This window comes from Peromyscus leucopus, chromosome 23 (genome assembly GCF_004664715.2).
Source record: "Peromyscus leucopus breed LL Stock chromosome 23, UCI_PerLeu_2.1, whole genome shotgun sequence".
Classification (NCBI taxonomy): domain Eukaryota; kingdom Metazoa; phylum Chordata; class Mammalia; order Rodentia; family Cricetidae; genus Peromyscus; species Peromyscus leucopus.
In genome coordinates, this window is record NC_051082.1 from 14,632,477 (window position 1) to 14,648,793 (window position 16,317).

General features: G+C 51.2%; 1 protein-coding gene across 1 annotated transcript in view; it reads left to right on the plus strand.

The window, feature by feature from the left end:
* Nucleotides 1-15,675, plus strand: part of Bcl7a (BAF chromatin remodeling complex subunit BCL7A) — a 38,168-nt gene extending 22,493 nt beyond the window's left edge. The window contains exons 6-7 of the mRNA XM_028885851.2: nt 9,683-9,807; nt 13,735-15,675. Coding sequence (XP_028741684.1) covers nt 9,683-9,807; nt 13,735-13,761 — 152 coding nt within the window. The 3' untranslated portion in view covers nt 13,762-15,675. The remainder of the gene's footprint in view (nt 1-9,682; nt 9,808-13,734) is intronic.
* The last annotated feature ends 642 nt before the right edge of the window (nt 15,676-16,317 follow it).

The following is a 16,317-nucleotide window of genomic DNA, read 5'->3' on the forward strand; positions in this document are numbered from 1 at the left end:
CTCACGGGAAGTGATTTAGATATTAGGGTGTAGGCGGAAGTCGAGTCTCTTCTACCCCAGATTTCCTGTGGTTGCATTCCTCCACCCCATGAGGCAGAAACAGAGTGCCGCCTGGCATGCATGAGGCCCTGGGTCCACCCCTACCACACACACACACACACACACACACACACACAAACAGACAACACACACACAGCACAACAACACACAGACACACACAGACACACACACACAGACACACACACAGACACACACACAGACACACACACACACACAGACACACAACACACACACACACACACACAGACACACACACACAGACAACACACACACACACACACACACACACACACACAGAGTTTCCTTATTGCCCTAGTGGCTTTGCTAAAGCCCTCTGTCATTTACGTCTGTGAGCATGACCTCTCATTTCCCCTTGAGGGCCCTTGTAGTCAGGGCTAACCCACTGGGCTTCCCAGCCTCTTGCTGGTTAGATAACGCTTGAGGCAGAAGGTGGAGGGGCTGGGCTGGGCCATAGCCACAGCCCAGCTGCTGTTTACTACAGAGTGGCCTTGGACGGGCAACACCGACTCCCCTGAACCTACCTACCTGTTTTCTGGTTTCTAAAATGAGACCAATAAAAGTGTTTTCCCTTATCAGGGTGTAGCAAGGAATGAAGGATGTGGGGATATCAGCAAAATGCTCAGCACAATTCTGGGGTGGAGGCAGGAGTTGGGGAGCTGTGGAGAGCCCCTCCCCCCCATCTCTGTGTGTGGGGGTGGGTAGTTCTGAGGTTACTAGGGCGAGTGTGGTTGTATCTGGATCCTTGTTGGTGTCATCCGTGTCCTGCTCTCCGGCTACAGCCTTATTTCCCACTTGAATCTGGGTCCCCTTTCCCCTAATGGGCCAGTTGAGCTCAGCTGTAAGAGTTATACTTGGGGTAACACTTGTGTGACTGCTGTCTTTGATACCCCGACACCCCAACTGCACCAAAGGCTCTATAGGCCCAGGTGGGAATCATACCAGGATCCTCTTCCAGTCACCCCAGGCCACTGGGCTTGTACCCACCTGCCCCAGCTCCCCATGCTCAGGGCATAATAAACCCAGGACCCATGTGACCTCCCCACAGATGGGTAAACTGGGACAGGGTGGATTGGCCACTAGCTGTTGACCTTGCTTTGAACTTGTTTACTGCTGGGTAAGCTCAGGGAATGACATCATGTCCAAGCTCCCTGGACTAAATTTAGGCCTCGGGAAAATAATTTCCCCTGGGTGAGCTCCAGAGGCACCAGGACGCTCAGAGAACAGGCTGCTGTCCTGAGTCCTGGCTTGCTGCAAGCCGCACCATTGGCTCCCTCGGAGCCCTCAGGCCTGGCTCTCAAGGAGGCCTCGAGCCCAGGCATGTCTCTGCCAGCAATCAGGCAGTGGGGATCTCCAGATCGCCTGTGACTGCCTGCCTGCCTGCCTGGGGAGTGTTAACCCCCCCTCCCCTCCATCTGCAGAGCCCGATGCATGCAGAAAACAAACCGGCCACAGAGGCAAAGCCACCGGTAAGGCCGACTTTGTAGGTCAGTTACAGATGTGTTTTGTTAAAGCAAACAAATAGATCATGAAATAGAATACAAAATGAACGTAGAGGGTTTTTTTTTTTTGTTGTTTTTTTTTTTTTTTTTTTCTTCTTTCTTCTTTCCAAGCAGAGTATCATGTAACAGCCAAGACTGGTTTTGAACTCCTGACTTCCACCTCCCAAGTGCTGAGGTTACAAATATGCACTGCCATGCCCAACTTGTCTTTATTTGCTTCTTTCTCCCCACCCCACCCCCTTTTATTTTTGAGTGGGGTCTCACTATGTAGCCTGGGCTAGCCTAGAACTCACACAGATGAGTTCTCTACTTCCTGCCTCTACCTCCTGGGTGCTAGGATTAAAAGTGTCCCACCATGCCTGGCCCTCTAACTTTTCCCTTTAAAAAAAAAGTTATTTTATGTGTGTAAGTGTTTTGCCTGTGGGTATGTATTTGTACCACGTGTGTGCCCGAAACCCTCAAAGATCAGAAGAGGGTGTCAGATACCCTAGAACTGACATTACCAATGATTGTGAGCCACCACGTGGGTGCTGGGAACCAAAGCCAGGTCCTCTGCAAGAGCAGCAGGTGCTTTTAACCCCTGAGCCATCTCCCCAGTCCCCAACTTCTCCTACTTAGTAACTTGAAATTCGTGCCCCAGACCTGGTGGTACCCACATGTAATCCCAGGACTTGAGAGACTGCAGCAGGAAGATCACAGATTTGAGGCCAGCCTGTGCTTCATAGCTTTGTTGTAAAACCTGTCTCCAAAAAGAAAGAAGGAAAGTCACATGAAATGAACCGCTTTGGTGCTGGTAAAGCTCAGGTGTAGACATCACGCTTCGTCTATGAGACAGCCTGAGCTCAACACCCAGGACCCCATCCCTCCACAAAAAAGATGGAACTGAGCCATTTCTAAGTGAGAACCAGTTCACCAGTGTCTAGAATAGTCTGTCATCTCTGTCTCGTTCCAGACCATTTTCCTCAGTCCACAAAGAAACTGCACATACTGCATTCACCAATCCCTTATAATGACCAATCCGCCACCTGCATGAGTGCACACGTGCGTGCGCGGACATTTTACATAAAGAACAGCATGTGTCTTGCCTTTCACCCTATCGAGGCAGGGTCTCTTGTTTCGGCGGCTGTGCTGTGTAATCCAGGCTAGCTGGGCTGGCCCTGGACCTTCTGAGCCAGCCCCCTGTCTCCACCTCCCATCTCTCTGTAGCCATGGGAGACCTGGTATTACAGATGTGTGCCACTGCGTCCTGATTTTGACATGAGTTCTGGGAACAAATCTGGGTTTTTAGGCTAGTACTTTTCCCCCCCTGAGCTGTCCCTCCTGGCCTTCCTTTGTTCCTTTTTTATGACTGGGTAATAGTCTGCTGTAGGAAGACCATGTTTTGTTTGTCAATGTGGCTGCCCCCTCCGTTGTATTCACCGTTGTGAACAGTGCCACCGTGGCGTTCATAGTCAAGACTCTTTGAGGCTCTGCTTTTCAGTTCTTTTGGAAATAAAAATTTGTGGGTCATGTAGCAGGATTCTTAAAGGTTCTTATTAATAAAATCAAACCCGAGGCCAGTTATTGGGGTGAATACTGGAAGGTCAGAGAGACAGAACAAGCCACAGCTATCTCACCTCGCCGGATCCTCAGCTGATCTTGTCTCCTCAGACTGGAGGCCTCTGAGTCCTCATCTGGAATGGGTCTCAGCTGAACTGCTGCTCGAAAGCCTGAAGCTTAACCAGCCAAATGCTTCTAGTTTCTGGTCCTCACGCCTTATATATCTTTCTGCTTTCTACCACCACTCCCTGGGATTAAAGGCTGGCTTTCTGGGATTAAAGGCGTGTGTCACCATGCTTGGCTATTTCCAATGTGGCCTTGAACTCAGAGATCCAGAGGGATTTCTATCTCTGGAATGCTAGGATTAAAGGTGTGAGTGCCACCATTTTCTAGCCTTTGTATCTAGTGGCTGTCTGTTCTCTGACCCCAAATAAATTTATTAGAGTACACAATATTTTGGGGAACACAATACCACCACAGGGTCATCTGTTTAAGTTTTTGAGGAACTGCCATTAACATGAAGAGTTTTCAATGTGAATCTAAGCCAGGCATTCAGGGTGTAGTAGTCACAGCATTCAGGAGACCAAGGGAGATATTGTCACAGTTGAAGCCAGCCTGAGTGATACAGTGAGTTCTAGGCCAGCATATATAATAAACAGGTAAATAGACAATACTAAAATGTGAAAGACCTTTCAGGTTTACAGAGAGTTTGAGTCTGTGTCCCAGAGAGTCCACCAGTTACCCCACCTAGGGTTAATTCGCAGGAGGGGTCAGTGTTGTTTTTGAGACAGGTTGTCTCTGTGTGGCCTAGATTGGCCTTGAATTCTTGATCGCCCCGCCTCGGCCTTCCACATGCTAGGTTTACAGCTTGTGCCTCCAGGACTGGCCAGTTTGGGATCTGTCCATGCCGTCACAGATAATCCGCACAGCCACTGGACAGGGTGGCCATTGTCAACCTTGTTTTTATAGGGGAGGCAGGGGTCTTGGACAGAGTCCCCTGATTCACCGGGGGCAAAGGCAGTGTTTGAGTTTAAATCCGTCTCTGAACTGAGCCCCTTTGCTTCTGGGTTGCCGGTGGAGCCCCACCCTGTGGCCATTAGAAAGCCCTGCACAGGAACTCTGACCAGCCATGTAAAGACGGGCTGCTGGTCTGGATAGTAGCAGGCAGGGACCTGCCTTCTACTTGGGGTTGTGCATTCGAGCCGTCTGCACCCCCACCTGGCTCGGGCTCTAGGCAGCTGCTGGCCATGTGCCCACATTACTTATGTGCTTTTTCAGTTCATGCTTGGATTTTGCTCTTTATTGTTCCTCTGCCTCAGAAAGTAAGCCATGGTTACTTAGCATTCTTCAACATGACTATAGTAGGCCTTTTAAAATCAGAGTGCGGCTAGATGGTGGTGGCGCACGCCTTTAATCCCAGCACTCGGGAGGAAGGAGGAGGAGGCTTAAAAGCGGGGTGAGGGCTGGAGAGATGGCTCAGCAGCTAAGAGTGATCTGAGTTAGATTCCCAGCACTCATGTTGGGCAGCTTACAGCTTCCTGTAGCTCTGGTTCCCGGGAATCCACCACCTGTGGCCTCCGTGGACTCCCTCACTGAGACGCACATACCCCCCTCAGTGATTAAAAATAAAATTTAAATAAATAAAGTCAGGGTGACTTGTCACTGGGGCCATGTGTGAGCGGCTCAGGTGGGATTTTGTGGTGCCTCCTTCCTTGTGTCCCAGAATCTAGAGGTGTGCGCCACCACCGCCTGGCACAGTTGATTTTTAACTCTTTTTTCTTGGGGGGTGGGGAGATGGGACAGTTTCTCTGTGTAGTTTTTGGTGCCTGTCTTAGATCTCGCTCTGTAGACCAGGCTGGCCTCGAACTCACAGAGATCCACCTGCCTCTGCCTCCCGAGTGCTGGGATTTAAAGTGTGCGCCACCACCGCCCGGCTTAATTTTAACTTTTGTTTTTGTTTTCTCGGTGGTTAGTCACTGCTTTGATCACCAGAGAAACACCCTCACTCATGATTAAGCGAAGTTTGGGACTAGGGATCTAGTTCAGTTGGTAGGGTACTCACTTGGCCAAGCACTCTTTTTTTTTTTTCCGCTTATAAGAGTTTATTAGAGATACAGGGATAGAGAGTGCAGGCCTGTGGGAGAGACACGTGCGTGGAGAAGAGGAAGAGGAGAAGAGGGCCAGGAATATGGCGCTCCGCTTTAAAAACCGGCTGGGGGCGTGGCCAGGTCACGTCACTACTCCACGCATGTGCGTAGATCACATGGTCACGTTGGACGCTTACGTAGCCATGTAACGTCACGGATTCTGGTCACGCGAGATGCCTTGGCCAGAACTTGCTAGGCGGAGGTGTCCGGCCTGACCGGAATTGGCTAGGTGGAAGTGTCCGCCTGGTAAATGCGACCGTTGGGGTGGGGGGGAGGCGTGTTGTGAACCCTTCATTCCCGACTCTTTTATTTTTTAAAAAAGAAAAAATTGTGGTGGACTGGGTACGGGGGCGACGTTTCTCTCAAAGACTGCTTCCAGCTGAATAGTGGGCGTTGGTTGGCTCTTGCGGGGGTGAGGGGTATCTTGTGAAGTCCGGGGATGATGGTGGAGATCCTGGAACGACGTTCTGCCGTCTCCTGGTTCTGCGCTGTCCATCGTACTGGTGCTGGGGAACCTCCCATTTAACAAGATACTGTTGACATAGAGAGAGCTTATTCCTCTGGAATTGGTGACAAGGCAGTGGATCCTGATGTCCTCTGGAGCTTGAGAATGAAAGGCCCTGTTTGTTTCACTGTATATGAAGAGAGATTTTCTGGGATGGAGGTGAGATAAAAGGTTTTAGGTGGGACAGGTGGACCCAGTGAGGAAAGCCCTCGAGTTTAGCAGCTGTGGGGGTTACAAGAATTACCTTGAAGGGTCCCTGCCACTTAAGGGAAAGAGGTAAAGGGCGCTGGCCTGGAGGAAAGAGAAGAACCTGATCCCCAATATGTATTGGAGATGGGCAAGGATTGTCACACGGCTGAGGCAGTGAACAGTCCGAATAGCTCCATAGAATAGACCTTAAGTGACATAAAAGAGGAGTTAACAGTCTATCTGGAACAGTTGGAGGCTTGGAAAAAAGACCTGGTGTTAGAACTGGTCTGAGGAGATATTTAACTTTCCTGATGGTGGGCATATGGGTAAGATCGAGCTATAGCCCTGGGGAGGTGGGAAGCCTCCAGCATGGCCATTATATGGCCTGAGTTAGACACGGATCCTCCTTTTGCTGTGAGAAGTCCACGCTCCCTCCAAATAGCAGTGTGGGACAGACAGGAGGATATGAAAAGCATATTTGGAGTCTGTAGAGTTAGTGGCTAGGAGAAGAAGTAAGAGAGCTGCTGGCGTGTCTGGGAGGAGGCAAATGTGTGGAGTGAAAAGAAATGGACGCTCCTACCTTAGCTAGGAGATCCTTCCCATTAAAGGTACAGGGCAACTTAGCACCACTAAGAATGTATGTGTGAGAGGGATGCTCTGAAAATACAATTAAATGGCGGTGTCTGCTGAGGTAGATAAGGCTGTCCCCTGTACCCGACAATAAAGGAGAGGTGGCATCCCAAGACTCCCAGGACTGAGTCAATGGCTCTGGTGTCCAGAAGGAAAGAAACGGATCGCTTCCCTGCTGCGTTCTGGGTTCCCTGTCATGTCTGTAGCCAAGCCTAGGTCTGTTGGAGGTCTTAGCTTGATGTACCCATGCATCTTGGTGCCTGGGGCAGTCAGCTGACTCTGTCTTTCTAGGCGGCACTTTTAACAAGGCTGTTGATGGCCTGGCAGGGCATTCGGTAGCCCGTGGCCTTTTCCTCATTTAAAACAGGGACCCAACAGCTTTAGGGAGTCAGCGAGTGCCAGCACTTGGCAATTTTGTTTTCGGGCTTTTATCTCTTCCTGGCACACCTTAAATGCCACAGGTGACTCTTTTGCCTGTGGGGTCAGGAGCCTCGCTCTCCAGATGCTTAAGTTTTAGTCAGGTAGGTCTGGGGAACAAGAGACAGATTTTCGTATTTATCCTGAACTATTTACTGGTTTTAGGGCAGCCTTATGGAGGCCTGTCAGGAGACAGGTAATAAACTTATCTCTGGCTAGACAGCCACTCTGGGTGTTGTAGTCCCAGTGTGGCTCTCGATCAGGAACCGCTTCGGCTCCTGGGGAGTGTGAAAGGTTAGTTTGATGAATTTCGTCTGCGTGAATCCTAGCCTGCTCCCATACCCGCCTGAGTTCCTCCGGAGTAAATTATTAGAAAGTATCATGTATATATATATATATAATATATATATATATATATATATATCATGAAAGGTAAGACTATAAAATTGAGTTATATATTGAAATTGTTTAATAAAGGAAGCAGAATTAGACGTATAAGAACCCAGCTTACTTTGTATCTGAGAGAGTTCTGTTAGAGAGAGAGAATGGAACATGAATTTTAATTATTGGTTCCTTAGCAAGATCTAGAGTCAGAGATTCCGGAGTCAGAGAATCCTCTGGTTTATGTATAGCTAGGAGCATATGAGCAGGAGAGAAGGAAATGAGAAGAGACAGTTTAGCGTTGAGAAAGAAGAAAGCAACTCTTTCCATTTGCCTGAACGCCGACAGTGATTGGATAGCTCCCGTGAAATATCGGGATCTAAGGAGCCGCTCGGCGGCTCTTTTTTATTTTTAAAGCATACTTTGGCCACTTTTTTGAACATAAACAAGTTAGCTTAGAAATCTTTACATAAGGCATTAAACTGAGAGGTTTTAAAGCTTCAACAAGACAGCCTAACGGAGAGGAAGGACTAACAGGGTTGGAAGCCTTGTTTCCCATGTCTGCAGCGGAGGCAGAAAAATAAAAAATAAACGTGATCCGGAGCCAAGGCCCAGGCGTCCCAAGCCAAGGGCGGATACCGGGCGCAGGCTGCTCCTTGACTCGTCAGCCACAGAAGCAGGGGCCCCCTCCACGGTGAGGAAAGGATTCCCCGGGAATCCAGACAGCGTTTACCCCTTCGTCAAGGAGATGGACGTGCCGACCTCACGTGGCTCCCAGAACGCACCAACGGTGGTGGCCCTAACTCGAGAAATATCCCAGGCTGCAGACGTGGGAGACGGCTAGAAAAGTTAGGCCTGCGATAGGGGCCGACTGTAGCCAATGAAGACCGTGTTCGGGGGTTCCCCGGTCTCAAGAACACGTGTGAGGCGCCGGACAATCAACGGTCGTTCTCACAGGTTCAGGAAACCGTTTACGCTGGCCGAAAAATGGGGGGGACTCACCAATCGAAGAAAGCGGTGTTGGATGCAATTTGGATGCGATTCAGGCGAATGGAGAGCGGTCTGTTGCGTACGGAGCAGATTCCCCGGTTCGCGGGTTTCCAGGCACAGAGCACCCGGGAGCGCCCGCTCGATTTCGGCACCAAAATGTTAGTTATTTAGCTGCGTTGTGTTCTTACCCTGCAAGGAAGTGTCACGAAACACGACAGAATCCGCTTATAAGAGTTTATTAGAGATACAGGGATAGAGAGTGCAGGCCTGTGGGAGAGACACGTGCGTGGAGAAGAGGAAGAGGAGAAGAGGGGGCCAAGCACTCTTAAAACACTGGGTTTGATCCTTGACACCAAATACAGCAGCCATGGCAGTGCACACTTGTGGATCCCAGCACTCAGGAGGTGGGGTCCATAGGACCAGAAGTCAAGGTTATTCTTAACTACGAATAGAGTCTGCGGCTGGCCCAGGGGGCCGGCAGGATGGCTCAGCAGGTAAAGAGGCTTGTCACCAAGCCTGCCGACCCGAGTTCAGTCAGCAGAACTCATCTGGTAAGGGAGATCTGACCCCATCAGGTTGTCCTCTGACCTCCACGTGCTCACTGTGGCGTGCAAGCCTAAACACTAAGCAAAGGTGGGGTTTTTGTGTCTTCTTTGTTGAAGATTAGAGGCTGGAGAGCTGGCGCGGTGGTTAAGAGCACTGGCTGCCCTTGCAGAGGACCCCGGCCTGGTTCCCAGCGCCCCCTTGGCGGCTCAGAACCATCTGTAACTCCAGTTCCAGGGGATCAGATGTTCTTCCCTGGCCTCCGCGGGCAGCGGGCGGTACACATGTGGTGCACAGACATGTTTGCAGGCACAAAACCCATCCACATAAAAGAAAAATAACTCTTGGAAAGACTTATTTAAAAGAAGGAAAGAGAAGTGTGTGCCAAGAGTCAGCGCCCCATGATGTCAGGAGAATGCTAGCCTGAGCCAGGAGACAGCCATGATTGCTATGGTGCCTGGTGCCCGGCAGAGGGCGCCAGACGCTGGCAGCATTGTGTAGAAAATAACCCTCTTCCTCCAGGCAGCGTAGGTCTGCTTGGAAGGAGGCTTGGAGACCCACAGAGTCCACCGGTGGCCTGGCTATTTGTAACCGCCTTGCTGGCAGATAAGTGAGAAACTTCCCAAGCTTTAGCCCATCTAGCTCTGGAAGCCCCCCGGGCACAAAACTACCCAGATCCGGGTATTTTTAGCACTTGGCCCATCTGGTGCCTGCTTCTCGTGTGTCTGAAAACAGCCTCTGTCGTCTTGCTCTCTGCTCAGATGCCTCTGACGAGCAGAATTCACAGTCCTCGATGGAAAACTCAATGAACAGCTCAGAAAAAGCGGACCGGCAGCCATCTGCAGAGTCGGGGTTGGCGGCTGCAGAAGCTTCCGCAGTCTCTCAGGTACCTGCAGCCGGGCCTCGGTGGGGTGGGGCTGGAGTCCTCTATGGTCTGTTGAAAATCATGCTGCTTCATCTGGAACACTGTGTGTCCATTCAACAGCAGCTGGACGTGTTAGCCACTGTCACCTGGGGTCACCGGGATGGGAGGGATGTGTGTCTGCTTCAAGAAACCTCTGGGGTAGAGGATGCACACAGTCATCCTCGTCTCAGCTTGGTGATGGCATTATGCGGGTCCATCATCCCAGTGGCCCCACGTTCTTTAAAGTTAAGGAAGACTGGACCTCAGAAACCTGCAGGCCAGACTGTTCTTTGGCATTTTGCATCTGATCCAGCCGCCTGCGCAGGCCCCCCCATTCTGTGTTGTAACTGAGTACCAACATCTTTCTTGGATTGTTCAGTGTAAACACAAGGCCCAGGGGCAGGAGGCAGATATGACGGAGCCTAGCCCAGGTTCAAATCCAGCTCCAGTTCGCTGGGTATGGAGGTGCAAGCCAGTAATCCCAGCTACTTGGGACATTGAGGCAAGAGGATCACAAGTTCAGAGCCAGCCTGGGAGACTTAATGAGAGTGCATTCATCTCTGTCTGGTCTGCCCCTGAATAGGACCAGATCTTTAGGAGGTACTGTGCTAACCTTGATGAAGAGGTGCCAGGAGGGCTTTAGATCTGGAGAGGAGGTTGCCTCAAGTATAACAGGATGTTGCGGGGAGGGGGCTGGGGCTGGAACACCTGCTGATCCTGTGTGAGGCCTCGGGTGCTATCCACAGTTGTAGCACTTAGCACCTGGGTGTCTGCCTTGCTGAGACTCAATCTGTCAAGCTATCAGTGGAGATTAGATGAGAAAATGTGGGTAAGATACGCAGCCAGAGCTCAGTGTAGACACACAGATGCCATCTGCCAGGGCCACGGTGGTGTGTTGATGTGTTGGGCTGGAGAGATGGCTCAGTGGTTAAGAGCACTTATTGCTTGCAGAGGACCCAGGTTCGATTCCCACCACCTACGTAGGAGCTCACAACCATCTTCTAACTCCAGTTCTGGAGGACCTGACAGAGGTACATGGTGCACTTACATACATACATTCACATGCATAAAATAAAAGTACATAAACTTTTAAAAATAAAATCTTAAAAAGATAGTAGGTTCGGGGTTGGGGATTTAGCTCAGTGGTAGGGCCCTGGGTTTGGTCCTCAGCTCCAAAAAAAAAAAAAAAAAAAAAAGATGGTAGGTTCAAGAGGAGCATGAGCCTAGCATGTCCCTGCGTAAAAAAGGAAAAAGAAAAAAAAAGTTCATATTGTGCTCCCTCTGGGGTCGGGAGGACCTCTTTTCGCTGGCCTGAGTCTCAGATGTCTTCCTCCTGTGTTCTTCCTCCTCGTTCCCCTGAGAGCCCGAGACTTGCCTCTGCTCTGTCTTGATGTGGAACAGCCCAAGCTAACACACCTCCTCCCAGATACTCAGCATGACTGAGAGCTGCTCCTTCGGACGGGAACCAGCAGCCCAGGGAGAGCACACTTGCCCGCTTCCTCCTCTTACGTCTGTGTCTCCCTTTAAAAAGCAAACGCACGCTCTAGTCCAGCACTCGGAGGCAGAAGCAGGCTGATGGCTGTGAGCGTAAGCCAGTCTAGTCTAGATATTGATTCCCAGCCACTAGGGCTGTCTGAAGAAGGGGCGGGCGTGGAGGGCAGCAGATGGCATGATCAAGGCACATGCACCCGGCCTGAAGGCCTGAGTTTGAAATCTAGGACTGTAGATGTATCCATCGTCTTTTTAAAATAAAAAAACAGAGCAATGTAAAAGAGAGAAAGCCGAGAGGTCAGAGTCAGAGATAAATTTACTCTGCAGTGCTCCTAACTCCCGAGAGAGAGCTACTTCTGTTTGTCTGTGTTTAAATGTTTTCTGTTCTGCTTCTCATTGGTTGTAACCACCAATGATGCTCATCACTGCTGTAAGTACGCCTCAGTCTTAAAGCATATGTCTCATACTGGCTGTTCTGAACACAGAAATCTACCTAGCTCTCTAACCATCACGCTCTTGCTATGGCTCTAATAGCTCTGACCCAGGGCAACTTTATTAACATAAAATTAAATTACATTTCAGTACAAATAAAATATCACCATATAGGACACACAGTGGAAAGAGAAAAATGGCCCCCTCAAGCTGCCCTCTGACCTCTGCACATAGGTTGTGTTACACGCACATGCATACACACACTATGTATAAAGAAGGAATGTTGCCGAGGGGTGGTGGCGTGCCCCTTGGGAGACAGAGGCAGGAGGATCTCTGAGTTCGAGGCCAGCCAGGGCTACACAGAAAATTAAAAAAAACGAATGAATGTAGTAAAACATTAAATTCCAAAGACCAGTGAGGAAGCGAGCTGGCTCCCGTCATGCCAAGTCCTGTCCAGAGTCCTCAGAGAGAGCTCACTCAGCCTTCTCTTTAGTTGTGAGCTGGCGCCTCTTCGTCACAGTTAACACAGTTAACAGCACAGCGCATGCTACCCCGACCGACCGACCGAGCCCTATTCCAGGGACCAGGGCGGCTCAGGCAGAGACGTTTGATAGACAGACAGAGGAGACTAAGTCTCTGTCTTGAGAGATGGCATAGGTTGGTGTGAAGAAGCATGAGTTGGGTGACTTGGAGCCTCTTTAGATTGAGAAGGAGAGTCCTGTGCCTGAGGTTTGCGACCCGTGAGCCCAGGAAGAGGACAGGCTTCAAGACAGGACCAAGTCGAGGAACAGAAGAGCAAAGAACACTGGGTAGGGGCTGGCCAGGGGGTGGTGGCACACCCCTTTAATTCCAGCACTCGGGAGGCAGAGCCAGGCGGATCTCTGAGTTCGAGGCCAGCCTGGGCTACAGAGCAAGTTCTAGGACAGGCACCAAAACTACACAGAGAAACCCTGTCTTGAAAATAAAGAACACTGAGTAGCTAGAGCCTGGTGGTCCAGGACAAGAATGTCCAGGGGAGAGGAAGGGGCCACTGGAACCGGTCACCTAGCCTCCCCAGCCCCGGAAAGAGGTCGAGCTTGGGTTTAAAAGTCAGTGGGCAAATGTTGGGAGCCTTTGTTCCCACAGAGGTTTACGGTCTAAGGAGCAGGCTCAGCTGATACTGGATGACCCTGTGAAGAGGCCCCAGAGAAGCAAGTGGGTGGCGGCTCAGAGAGATGGACAGACAAACGGGTACAGGAGGTAGATCCCGCTAATGAAGCGGGGAGGGGTGGGCTGGATGGAAAGGGGGCTGTAGGGAGCTGCCGTCCAGGCACAGGCTTGATCCCATGCCTGCGGTAACCGGAAGACACCTCAAAGGCGCAGTTCGCGTGGATACTGTCTGGAGTTTGGTCTCAGGCGATGATTGAGCTCCGAGAGACCAGATGGGATTGTTGGTGAATGAATGAACTTTTGGGTAGTCATAAGACTTCTTGGGAATTCAGTGATGAGAAGAGACCACTTTCCCCAGGATAATCCCCATGTGGCCATTCAAGAAATGCTGAGCATGTACACCAAGCCGGGTGCCTGTAGCCTGAGGAGTAACAGTCTGCCCGGCAGAGTAGCTCTGGGGTTTTCAGGAAACCATCTGAGAGGTAGAGGTACGGTTGCCGAACTGAACCTTACGCTCGGGGACTTACGTCCACAATTAATCACAGACAGGGAGACTAATCCCAAGGGAAACTCGGTCTCGGCTGTATGGAGTCAAAGGCCAGATGCTAAAAGTACAGGGGGAACAGCATGTGTCGGGGGCGTCAGAGGGACAGCGGTAACTGAGGAGGTGGGCTTCACGCGCTCTCCAAGGCATTGGGATTTGAAGTTCGCCATGTGTCTGGAACCTCCCCTCCGCCCACATTGTGCTCGTGGGTTCAGTCAGAACTGCGTAGTTCTGAGTTCCCTCCTGCGTCCCAACTTAGACTGACCTCAGCCGCCTCTCTTCTTCCCCCGAAGGATTTGGAAGGAGTGCCGCCCCTCTAAAAAGATGAAGCTGGAATGCTCTCAACAGAACTCTGAAGAGATGTAGACGCCCAGTGGAACCCTTTGGTCCATGTTTCATGGCAGGTACCTCCGCAGGCTTAATCCTAGAACGTCGCCCAAGCGATTCCTCTCGGGGGCGAACAGAACTAACGTTTCAAGTTTACTAAGTGCAAATCCAAGAAAAACCCCAGAACGGCGGAACTTCTCAGACACTGACAAACTCTGCTGTGAAGCGGAAACCCTCGAGCGACTGTCCCTGGGGAGGCGGGTCGACAGCTCAGGAGTGTGTCTGCACACTGTCTCGGAAGCCAAGATTACATTTGTGTTGCTGCTGTATCCCCCCCACCCCCACCCCCACTTCTCTATTTAATGATATAAGCTATTTGAGGGTGGTACCAATCAGGAATTTGCTTTTCATAGGGGCTTTTTTCACTCTTCCACCAATTCATTCTGCTTTCTTTTTTTGTGCCTTGTACCCTAGAGGTTATCTCTGGCATGCTTCCTGGTTTCTGCATTTCTCCTGGCAAAAAGTGCCCGTCCCTTTCGTGAAGGCTGCTGCCCGCCCCCTTAACTGACTGTCTCTCTCTCCCTCTCCCTGCACCCGAGACTGCTTCAGAGCAGGCAGGGTAGAGGGGCGGGAGATCAGGCACCTTTCAGTGGCTCCCGGTTCAGGTGGGCAGTGGCTGGGCACACCCTGTGCCCTACGTGGAGTCAGCCCCAACTTCCAGGGCCCCTGGGGCTCTACGTGTCAGCCCCGTTTCCCAAGGGCTGGCCTCCTTGGTTCAGGACATGCCCTCACCTCCTGGAGCCGTGGAGACTAGGGGTTTGCAAGCCACAGTAGCCCAGATGGACATGCAAAGCCTTTAGATTCTTCTGGCACTTCCACCCTCTCTCTCCCCCTCTAGCTACCACAGGCACTGCCTTCTCCAGGCCCTCCGTGGACACCATGACTTGTCTCCTTAGGATGGTACAGGGCTGGGAAGGTTGGGAGCAGCAGGACTAGCTGGTGCTGAACTCTCTCCCACGGGACATTGCTTGGATTTCAAATCCACGGAAACCTGCTGCCCTTTGTGTTCCCCGTGCCCCCCCACACACCCCCCCCGACACCCCAAGCCCCAGGCAAGATGCACCTGGCGTGTGGTGTTCTGACTCTCAGAGGCGACAGGTGGATGGAGTCTCGTTCCCAGCTCGTGCTGTCTGTCGGCCTCCACTGGGGAGCGGACCTTAACGATTGGGCCTCAAAGGCCAGAAGCAAGGCGCCGCCGCCACCGCCGAGGAACTGGGGAGATTTGCACACACCCCCAGAAAGGGGCCACGGCGGCTCCCCCTCCCCCTGCCCTCGATTGCACCGAGACAGCTTTCTCTCACTCAGTGGAGACACCCCTTGGACGAACTGCCAGGCGGCGGCGGCGGCCGTTCAGTTCTGAGGCCTGGTTTGCTCTTAATTTCCTCCACGGAATCCTCAGACCTTAAAGCTTCCCTATGCTTTCTTACTTACTGCACTGGAGCTCTGACTCCCTACGAGTTGTGTGTTTGGGGGGGGGGGCGCGGGGTGTTTTTTGTTTTTGTTTTTGTTTTGTTTGCTCATTGGTGCATATTCAGGTACCAACCTTTCGACGTGTGGATCTTTCTCCCGACCACCAGGAAAAGTGTCTGCCAGGCTCCATTTTCTGAGAGTTTGTCTCTGAGGGGAGAGCTCTCACTTCTTTTTCTGTTCTCAAGGGAGCTGTCGTAGTTCCTATATACTTCACGAAGAATCAAAATGTTCCTGGAGTTTAAATACCTCATGCAAAAAAATATCTCCTGAAATAAGGGAAGGAAAAAAAAAAAACTTTGAGAATCTTAATGTTGAAGTTAGCGACGCTAAAATGTTTCTGTCTTAAAAAAAAAAAATTCTTGTACTTAGCAATTTTGCCCCTCAGGCGGTCAGTTCTATGAAGAACTGTGTTCTGCGTCTTTGCTGAAAAGCAACCAGATACACAACCTCCAACATATCTCAAGGTCAAGGCGGCTTTACCTCCAGATTCTAGAGTTAGGGCGACATTTTTTCTTTGCAGCAAAACTCCATTTTGGTGAGAGATGAATTTGGACATTGATTTCTTTTTCTGGGAAACGAGAGGTTCCAGTATAACCAGCTGAAGGAGAACCCAACACATGCATCCACGGAGCCAGCAGGGCGGCCAGGCCCACCTGCATCTCTTCAGCCCACCGCAGCCTCTCTGGACAGTCAAGAGGAGTTGACGTTGCAGTTGAGGATGAAGACAAACGTGAGGTCCACGGTACCGAGGCTGTCATTAGTTTTTCTCTGAAGTGCCTGAAGGTAGGAATGGACCGTTGATGGGGACCGTCCGAATGCCCCCCCCCCAACGGCCACGCCAGGCAAAGAGCCAGCGGCCCTGCACTCCACGCTGGCCAGGAAAGCCTTCCACGCGGAGGAGCGGGCAGACTGCAAAATCCAATGTGCTTCCTTCCCCGCCGCGGTCCTCTCCCCGAGCCGCTGGTCCCCGTCCCTGAACCCCTCGCCCTCATCCCCACCGCAGAATCTAAGACCTTTCA